An 11,463-nucleotide genomic window follows, 5' to 3' on the forward strand; every position below is an offset into this window, starting at 1 on the left:
AATCTTAAGTATATATATATATATACATAAATTGTTCCCTATTCTTCTCAATGCTATTGATCCAAATAAAAAAATCGTCACAAAGAAAATGAATAAATAATAATTTCTCGTAAAAAAAAATATACACAGAAAAAGAGGATTTCTTAGCACTTGCAAAATTTATGATTCTAAAGTTAGCAGACAATTCATAATTTTCGGATTTTTTTTTCACCAAATGAACTACAAAAAAAACAAAAAAAAAAAGGAACATGTAAAGAATTGAAAAAACTATAGGTGCAATTTTTTCGTATTTTTTTTTTAATAATTCATTGTTATAAAAATTATCTGAAAACTATCAGACGTCGGTTAACTTCAGTATCATGCAAAATTTTGCATTATAAAATATGATACTGAAATTAGCCGACGTCCAATAATTTTTGGATATTTTTTTAAATAATAAATTATTAAAAAAAAAATATTTGAAAAAATTGCACCTATAGTTTATTAAATTTTCTACATATTTTTATTTTTTTTTTAAATTAAGTCGTTGGAACAAAAATTTGAAAATTATGAACTGTCTGCTAATTTCAGGATCATTATAAAATATAAACTAATATTTTCTTAGGACTAGAAATGTTTTCTTAGCACAAGAAAATTTTTTCTTGGCTTTAGAAAATTTTCATTTTGAGTTCATACTGCAAAAATTTTTCGCGCCAAAAAAACGTTTTTTCTGTGTACTGATTATTCGCAAAGAAATATTATTATATTTATTCACAAAGTTCGTATGAAAGTGGACATAGGATGTTAATCAAAATACTAATTGTCAATTCATTGCGACGTTTCGGTCATATATTTGACCTTCATTAGGCATCTTAACACGCAGTACACAATAAACATCATATATAATTCACATTTTGATCTTATTAATATTTAAATTACATTGCAAATTAATACATTTGGTAAAATAATTATTTTGAAATATAAAAGTAACAATTGAAAACATGTGACTTAGAATAATACACACTGCACACTGACTATCTATCTATTTATATTATTATATTTATTTTCAAAAATTACCTCCACGGTAATTTTTACCAAAAAATTTTTTCATTAAAAAAAAATTGATATATATCTAAAATAATATAGTTACAAAAAAATACTTTTTTTTTAACAGGTGGTACATTAACACCATTGGCACCGCTCACAATGCAAGAATTAAAATTAAGCCAAACATTGGACGGCACCAATATGTCACCTTACCACACAACCGGTAAGTTTTCATTTATCTAAATTTTTCACTTTCAGAATTAAATAAAAAGTTTAAAAAATTAAGGGCATTCTCAGACAGTGCCCCTCACTTTTTAAAAATATGCAATGACTTTCAACTGTCATAACCGTATTAAAATTTTATTAATTAATTAAAAAAAAATCAAAACCTTAATTGAAAAAAGGACAACGTAGTCGTCTTTTCGTTGAGATATAGAATTTTTAAAAAACTACTTACAATTGATATCATTCGGGCGTTAAACGAAATTTGTTGAATAAATTTTAGCCGCCAAAATTTAAAAATTCGAATTATAAAATTGACATGACGATTTTACTGAAATTTATTTTACTCCTAATTGATATCAAGTGTAAATAATTTTTTTTTAAATCTATATATCGGCGAAATTACGACTACGTTGTCCTTTTTTCAATTAACGCTTTAATTTTTTTTTAAATTAATTGATAAAAATTTGATACGCTTATGACAGTTGAGTCATTGAAAATTTTTAAAAAGTGGGGGGCACTGTCTGAGAATGGTCTTAAATACTAAATGTGCCTGCTTATGTGTTACCATTTTTGATAAATTTTATCGTTAAATTTTTTGTCATTTTAATTGATCGTATTGCTTTAAATTGTATGTAAAAATTACAATGCAAGTTTTTTTATTTAAATTACTATGAATGTAAATGTAACAATAGTTAATTTAATTAGAAGCTTGATATGAATGTGTGTTAAATAATGCATGAAATAACAGAAAGCAGTGCCGTTGCGGTATCGTACGTGAATGTAAGCGGTGGAGCCGGTGGTGAACACAGTCCACCAGTATCTCTGCAAAACGACGGTAATGTTACTCCGACAACTCCTAATACCAATGGAGGCGATCCCGGATTGACTGTCTTGCAATCGCCTGTTTCGCAAGCCCAAGTTGCATCCTCGATACCTCCTTATTCTACTATGCTACCTAGTTTTGGACACTATGCTACAGGTTAGCCTGATTTATTTTTTTTTATTTGTATATACTGCAATTTTTTTGTTTTATTAATGCGTCTGTGTTGCATCCGTAAACAAATAAATGAAAATTTTAATAAAATTAATTAATTTTTTTGTTTAAGGTGGTGGAGATTACGCATATAGTGCAGCATATTCACAATACTCAAGTGCACCGTACACTGGTTATGGTTATGGAGCAGCTACAAGCGGGTTGCTCAGTAAGTAAACAGTGAGTATAATAAAAACCGATTAGATCAGGGATCATCAGCAAATATACATTTTAATTTAGGGTAATTTATAAATTTTCATAGAGACAGATCGGTAGTCAAATTGTAAAAACAAAATTTGATATTAATATTAACGAGTAATTTAACTAATTAGTACAAAGGTAAATTCAAAATTTGAATTTCCCCCATGAAAAATTAATGTTTTTATCATAATTATGATATTTTATTTACTACCCGTAGCCTGTGTAATTAAAAAACACTGTAATTACTTTAATCATTATGTTAATAAATAATAAATAAAGTATTTTTTAATTAGTACCAGTTAAAAGAATGCAAATGGATAAATTTAACGAAACGATTTACATCACGCGGGAAAATATTTGTATTATAAATACTTGTAATAAATACCGATCGTTAATATTAATAGCAAACATTTTTTTTTAACCGTATTCCCAAAAAATTTTAAGTAATAAATTAGATCTAAATAAAACCTGATCAAATCAATGTAGATCTAATTTTGGAAACTGTTTAGATTTGTGGCTCCATCTATTTTTGCATAGGAATGAATTAATTGTGTACGCAACCGCTTTTAATAATAATTTTTTTATAAATAATTTTTTTATATCAGAAATGAAAAAAATTTATTCGAGTTCACTGCTTAGAGGTGACTTAAGGATGTAACTGAAGATCGAAACGTTTTTCGCTGAACTAAAATAAAAAAAGAAAATGAAAAGTAAAGAATCTACTGGATCTGGTGACACGACCGATGATCCGAGGACAATTGATCCGCGACAATTAATCCGCGACAATTGATCCGATTGGATCTAGATTTCTGAAATGTTTCGCATAGATGCTGGTATGTCAGCCAAAAATTGCAGCCACCCTTAATTACCTCCTAAGTCAACTTTAAGAAGTCAAATTACATAAATTTTGATGATCCTGAAGCTAGCAGACAGTTAAAAATTTTCGAATTTTTGTTTCAACGACTTAATTTAAAATAAAAAATAAAAATAAAAATAAAAATATGCACATGTAGAAAATTTAATAAACTATAGGTGCAATTTTTTCAAATATTTTTTTAAAAATAATTTATTATTTAAAAAAAAAATCCAAAAATTATTGGAAGTCGTCTAACTTCAGTATCATTGAATTTTGTTCATTTTCGTTGTGCGAAAAACGTTCCGATCTTCAGGTACATGACTTAAGGGGTATTGGGGGTGGTTGCGATTTTCGGCTGGCATACTAGTACATGGAAAGAATTTTTGTATGAATATTGCTGTCGTTTATTAAAATAAAAATTACAATTAATAGGTTGAAATTTCTATAAAAAATCTAAAATCATCGAATCTCATTAGAATATGACTCAAAATAAATATTTGAAAAAAAAAAAAAATTACTCATATTGTGTTGATAAAAAAGCAACACTTTTTTTTAAATTTTGGAATAAATATCAATATATATAAAGATAAAGAGATCGTCTTTTTTCCAAGCATACGTTTGTGTGTGCGTAACACGTAAGCAAAATAAAACGCATTCAATAGAAGCTGCGAAAGCAACCGAAGATTAACGTAAACTACTGAATTATGACTGCAGTTTAGAGTAAAAAATACTTCAATAGATTCGAAAGTTTATTTGAGTTGCAAGTAATTTTTCATCATAAAATCAATGGGTTTAAAAATTTCCTTTTCACACTGCCGTCTAACTTACGGTCATAAATAATCATATTTATTATTGAAACTCAGTAAATCTGTCAAAGTACCGATTTATTGACCCTAATTTTCCACTTGTAAGGATCCACGATTTCCCACGTTGTAATTTTGATCGAATCAATCTGCCAACAAATTGAACAGATTGAATTTATTTATGAATATATTAACATTTTAAAACTTTAAAAAAATATGGAGCCCTAAAACTAAACAGTCTTTTCAGTTTTTTTAAGATTTAGATCCATATTTATGTCACTAGATCTATTTAGATCTACTCATTTATTTAAAATCAAAATTTTTACCGTTCGATAATTTGCCTTTTTGAGTTTTCCACTCAAATTTACTCAGCTCTAAACAATAAAAAATTCAAATCTTCCCGCGTAATTTAAGGCGAGCGTAGGCACCGTAAATTAATTATCGATTAACTAATTAAGTAGCATCGCAATAAATATAATTAATAACACATTGTCTGTTAATGTCAACAGATTCAACATACTACTACTGCAACGGGGATACGCTGGCGTCATCCCACAACAATTCGCACCACCAGGGTTGCAACGGTATCACAGACACCAACAGCGCGGACGTAGCGAGTCGCTCGCCTTTGGCAGCAACCAGAGCGAGTAGCGGCGCGAGCGCTGCATCACCAACTGGCAGTGCCTGCACCAACAAACCGGATCACGCTTCTACCCCTACGGATTTGTACCTGGCTTGATTCACTTAATAACCAAGTGTTCGTTCTCCATATAAAATTTTATCAAAACAATGAACTCTACTTAAAAAAATTTTGAAGAACGGGCGCCATATCATTTAACCAATTGAAATTAATGACTGATCTCTTGGGACACGAATTTAAAACAAATACTTAACAATAATAATTATAAAACATAATTTTTAGAAACGTGTCTCAATAAATACAGACGTCATCGGAAATCTATAGAAACCACTAGGTAGTTTAATTTATAATTTAATTATAATTTTAATTAATTATTTATATTATTTTACCCAAGTATTTAAATTTTTAGTTGTCATCTTAAGTAGTCAAAAAAATACTACAGACTACAGAAAACAGACTACGGTAGTTGGAATTCATTTAAATTAAAATGCGTTTAGTAAAAGATGTAAAGTCGTAACTGACTGTTTTAATTTTTTTAAATTTTATTTAATACTAGACATAAATTATGAGATTAATGAAAAAAAAAAATCATTTATCAACGTACTTAAGAATATTGGTATATATATTTAAATATATGTATAAATATTTTGTAGAAAACCAAAGACCATGCAGTTTAAAGATGATTTTTTTCCGCGATTCACGCGGCTTTTAATTGACTTGATAGTTTATAGGTTTAAATTATTAAGTATAAATTGTAAATACTGAATTTTAATGATGATTGTAACTGTAATTTTAATTGTAATGATAACATTAATTAATCATATGTAAGTTATAAAAAAAAGACATGAATTAACAGTGAGATAGTGCGACTATTAAATGAAATTATTTAAGATAAAATAGTGTATGGAGTCTATATATGAGTAATTTAATTATTTAAATAAAGAAAATGTAGGGTAAGATGAAATGCGGTCTTGCGGTAGTGTACAAAGTTAAGTTAGCTAACAGATAAATTAAAATTTAATGGGGAAACGATAAGATTTTAAAGTATGTCTATCGAATATTGTTTGATCGTGACATAAAATCTGTTTTCGCAAAATAGTATCAATTATTTTATGACTTTTTTGAGTTCAAAAGTCTTATATGATGATCATATAAGTCGAATTTATTTTTAAAAATATTTTGACTGATTAACGATCATATTCTAACCATATCTGATAGATATGTGATGGAAAATTTCATTAAATTCAATGTATTGTTCATATATGATGCATATGTGATGCGCATTTATGTCGCAAAGTAATTTGATTGGTTTTAAATCGTATTGAAACAATATCTGATACTATATGATGAATTAAGGCATAAAATATGACAACTGGATTTTATTAATGCATATCTGATTCTCATTTACTTTATAAATAATATGAACTAATTAAAAATTACATTTAAACATTATCTGATGACACCGGCCCACAAAAAAAAAAGGTGGTCTGTACTTTTGACCGGACCTACCTATCTTTATGTATTTTGACGCGCGGAATCCGAATTTGGTCAATTTTGCTCGTACACCCTCAAAATTTTGAGAAAATTGCAAAAAACCATAAAAATCGCCAAAAATTAGCAGTTCTGGTAAGAAAAAAAATTATGGATCTATAGACCAAGTATGATACATATGTAATATTTGTATGTAAATAACATAATACATATTTTGTTTTGATTTAAAAAATAATTTTCATCACAACACATCAATTTTTGGAAATTTTCAGATATTTTTTGCTATTTACTTAGATTTTTAAAGATATATAAGCCAAATAGGATCAAGATTTAGATTCAACGGATCAAACTACATAAAAATCATGGTTGATCTATTAATCTAGCTCTATAGAATTTATTTTATCACAATAACTGCAATTTTTTGCTATTTTCCGCAATTTTCAGGATTTTTTTTTGCAATTGACTCAAATTTTAAAAAGCTTATGGCTGAATAAACATCAGATTTGGATTTAGCGAATCCAAATACATAAAAATCATACTTGGTCTATAGTTCCATAAATTTTTTTCTTACCAAAACTGCTAATTTTATATGATAGTATAAGGCATGAAATATGACAATTAGATTTTATTAATGCATATACGACATTCATTTACTTCGAAACAGAATATGGATTAATAAAAAAATGATATTTAAACTATATCTGATTCGTATGACTTCAAATAAAATATTGTAAGTTTTGATCATATATGTCGGATATATGATACGACTACTCTATGGTTAAATATTGTCTTAGACTCATTATAGACATAAATGTACAATATCTACTTCATATATCATAATATATCATTTTTTAATCATATGTGAATCAGATACAATCCATATATGACGTTGATGAGAATTCTTTACAAAACAAAACTATCAATTATGATTTATATAAGTAACATATATTTCTAAACTATTTATACCGCAATATCATATGAATCAGATACAGATCACATATGAGCAGATTGACAAAAATTTTCTACGAAACAAAATTTAATCAAGTATTATTTATATATGTTACATATATTTCTCAAATATTTATATCGCAAATTCATATGAATCAGATATATATCATATACGGTTTAAAATCAGCCAAAGCCGTCATAAATCAATTAAAAACCAGATATTATCCATATGATCATCACATAAGACTTTTTCAATGGAAAACAATGAATATATCAACACATTTTTCGATTAAAAAATTAATTTTGTAAATTTAATCAAATTTTTTTAAAAATTAGTCATAGGCAAGACGCGTTATAAAAATTCCGCCCTTAATTTTGAATTTTTTTGTCCATTGGTAATTTTTAAATTTAATATCAATTATAAAGAAAAGTAATAAATTTTCTCAACGACGCGCTATCATCTCTGGTGGAAATTTTTCGGAATTTTCTCTCAAAAACTCAGTTCTAAAGTTCTAAAGATTTTTTTCAGTTTTTCAGAGAAAAATTCGAAAAATTTCCACCAGGAATGCGTGTAATTGAAAAGTAAAAAAAAAAATCGTAGACTCTAATAAATTCTAAATACTATAAAAAAATTGCACACAATATCGTAGTCTGACATAAGCGGCGGTAAGAGCGTGAGATAATACAAACAAACAAATAAATAATTAAATGAATGAAAGTAATTAATTATTAAATAATTATATATATTCATCGAGGCTGAATTTTAAAAATATTATAAATGTTTTATTTGTTGTAAGTAAACAAACACTATTATAATTTATAATTATTATTATTATTGTAATGACTATTATTAAAAAGAATAATTGTTTTGGTGATGGACTGTCGTTAAAAAAAAAAGTCTACGTTATAAAGCGAGATACAAATTAATTATACATTAATACAATAATATTAATAACATATATTATTATTATTATTTTAAATTACTATTATTTTTATCTACACATAATTTTTTTAGCACCAATTAGATAATTGCGTCCAAAGTTTTAATTACGATTATCAATATTATATTAATTTACAATTTATACTTGTACTTAATATTATTTTCGCATTTTTTTTATATTGTTATTTTATTAATAATTATCACGATTCATATTATATATTATTATTATTATTTTTAATTTTATGATTATTAATATCATAGGAATTATTTAATAACTTTTATTATTTATTAATTGTAAACAATATGTGTAATAAGTTTTGCCAAAGAATTACAACAGCAACAAAAAAAATAAATAATAATAAAGCAATACTTAAAGATTTTTTCCGAAACGAATATTTAAAAAAATAAAAATAAAAAAACAATTTTTGTAAGATGAGTTTTCGAGAATTCCTTAAGTTAATTAAATTGTTTTGTTTTAATTGATATAAAAAAAAATTGTAAATTAAAAGATTTTTTTTTAATAATTGTCCATGTGATATTTTTGTTTTGTGGGCCGCTCTTGCCAAGTCTCGCTGTTGATACTTGCTGACAAAAATGAATAATTTAATAAATCTGTAAATCCTTTTTGAATAAATATGAGGTTTATAATAAAATAATTTTTTTCTTTATTTAAGATCCTCTCGAATCCTTGAAGAAGTAACACTTTGTAGTCAGATTGAATTCAAGTTACAGATCATTTTCTGTCAACTTAAAGGTAACTGCTTTCTCTCCAATACACTGAGAGAAAAATTTACTAATATTTGATAAATTGATTTATCAATATTTGATAAATTATATATATCAAATATTCGGCTGTATTTATTAAATATTATCCTACACACATCAAATATCGATCTTTCCATCGACTAAATATTAATAAATTGATATTAACATTTGATAGGTCGCTGATCAACATTTAGTAGAAGTTTATTAATATTTAATAAATTTTTATTAACTATTGATATGTGAGATTTGTATATACTATTAATGAGTGTAGTGGCGTTGTACCCTTTAACCTAACATGTTGCCTTATATACGCGTTACAACTAACAAATTGTTTTTATGCTTGTTGAAATAATTAAAAAAAAATAATAAAGTGTTATGGAATAATTATTAAAAAGTGGGACTTGCGAAATTCCACCTAACCTATATGAACCCAACAAACTGCTTACATATCACGATAGTATATAATATATGTAGAATCGTAAACTATAGATCAGTCCATATTTATTAATATTTGATAAACCGCAGATCAATAATTGATAAACTGCTTATTAATATTTAATAAGCCGTTTATTAATATTTAATAAACTGTGTATTAATATTTGATAATGACCGACTTGGGAACAGTCTAAGTAAACCGTTTATCAAATATTGATAAATTTTATTAATATTTGATAAATTCTTTTCTCAGTGTACTTTCCTTTAAGTTGGCTTATGTAGGAGAGGGAAGTCACTGGTGCTATAAACAGCAGCGGAAGTAGTTCGGTGCTCGCCACTAGATAGCGCCTATCACTTGTAGTGTCCCTGGTAAGAAACTTATTTCAGAACTGTTATAATCCAATGTTGAAAGTGATTTTGTCGCGTGTACTACTCTGATATTCGACAGAGTGACAAGTAACAAGTACCTTTTTTGATGGTTACATAGTATATCATATTTTACTTCGTGGCATTAGTATTTAATATCAATGTTTCCATGAATAATTTTTCTTACAAACTAAACTTGGACTTACAAAAAAAAAATATTTTAATAATAATTATAAAGTCTCTACTGTATGAACAGAAATTTACGATTTATTTAATACAAATAAATTTCGAAGAGTAAAAATTTATTGAAAACCATGATCTTGTTGGGTTAATGCTGTTTCGATTTGAATCGTTTGAGTACAAACTGATACGACAGCTTGAAAAAATATAAAATTATAATACCACAATTATTATGACTTCAAAAAATTTATGAATAACAAAATATTTACAACTTAATGGTGTACTTAAGTTTTTTTGTAACCGATTCTAGACTTCATAAAACAAGGGTCCACACATATATAAAACTTAATGTGTTCTATGTACAGCTAGGTTCAGTAATCTCAGGACGAGGGTAACCCCGTACTGGACCACGCAGTATAAAATTTAATAGAGAGATCTTATATTAGCTTATCAGGAAGGATGTTAAAAATCAAATAAATTAGCAAAATCGAACATTTCTACAGCGCTTCTAATATTCCTCCCGCACTAGAGTATCTTGCCATTGGGTAATGCTCTAATTACCACGTTTTACTCTTTCATCCCAATTATCTATTGTCAATAGACAGATTGTAGTTATGCATTTATTAAATAAAAAAAAAAAAAAACAAATTGAAAATTGAAACTATGGCATTTATTATAAACGAAGTCGCTTTACAAATAATAAATTAATGAACTTGAACAACAGAATTACATAATACTATATCTCGGTAATGGCGTACTGTACTGGATTTGCGGATACAGAAGAGTCAGTTAGCCGACGAACATTTGAGGCCCCAGATCTCTGTCCGGTGACCGACTGACTTTAAATTTAATGTTTCATTTGAAAAATATGCTTAAATTCGTTTTGATTCTATATTATTTAAATTTAAAACCCTTAAAATAAAATTTAAAAAACTATATGAGTTGAACAGTGACATCACAGGAGGTCTATCGTCTTTCCAATGATGTCCACCCGGGCAATATTTCATTCCTATTTAATTAAACAATTAATCAAATGAATAAACATTCAGTCAGAATGTTACAGAATAATAATTGAAAATTATTTTTCTCATAAAAGAAAAAAAAATTAAAAGATTGAAAAATTAGTAGTAGAATAAGTTTATAAGTATTCATGTCAAAGGATTTGAAATTATTAAATTTTTGTGGTTAAATTAATTTTGAAAATGAATAAAAAAGATTAAAAAAATCGTTCACTGAATTTGATGCACATAAATGATATATTTAGTATTTAACTCCATTAAGAATACAACCATTAATTCATTTCCAATTTTTATGCTTAAATTTCCGTAACCAATGAACGATTCCGATTTTGGTCTCCGTCTGTAGTTGGTCGATGACTTGAATCGCCTCCATAGCTACTAATGCAGCTTTATGATAAAAATAATTAAACAAAGCTTTAAATTTTTTTAAATAAATTTTTAAAATAGAGTGGGGGACTCATTTTAGAGATAAGAAACTTTTTAAAACGTAACTTTATTAAGCGTCTAATGTAGTGCCATCCGGTATAATATTCGA

The 11,463-nt window shown here is 26.6% G+C and overlaps 1 protein-coding gene across 5 annotated transcripts in view; it reads left to right on the plus strand.

Annotated features, from left to right (window-relative positions):
- The window catches only part of LOC130674613 (paired box protein Pax-5), a 106,224-nt gene extending 97,415 nt beyond the window's left edge, over positions 1 to 8,809 (plus strand). For 3 of the 5 annotated variants that reach the window (XM_057479991.1, XM_057479992.1, XM_057479993.1), the window contains 4 exons: positions 1,154 to 1,249; positions 2,000 to 2,230; positions 2,358 to 2,453; positions 4,654 to 8,809. In XM_057479991.1, coding sequence (XP_057335974.1) covers positions 1,154 to 1,249; positions 2,000 to 2,230; positions 2,358 to 2,453; positions 4,654 to 4,883 — 653 coding nt within the window. In that variant the 3' untranslated portion in view covers positions 4,884 to 8,809. Of the gene's footprint in view, positions 1 to 1,153; positions 1,250 to 1,999; positions 2,231 to 2,357; positions 2,465 to 4,653 lie in introns of all 5 variants that reach the window. The other 2 variants (XM_057479994.1, XM_057479995.1) reach the window with 2 other exon arrangements.
- Positions 8,810 to 11,463: the final 2,654 nt, after the last annotated feature.

The sequence above is a fragment of the Microplitis mediator genome, chromosome 9 (genome assembly GCF_029852145.1).
Source record: "Microplitis mediator isolate UGA2020A chromosome 9, iyMicMedi2.1, whole genome shotgun sequence".
Taxonomy (NCBI): domain Eukaryota; kingdom Metazoa; phylum Arthropoda; class Insecta; order Hymenoptera; family Braconidae; genus Microplitis; species Microplitis mediator.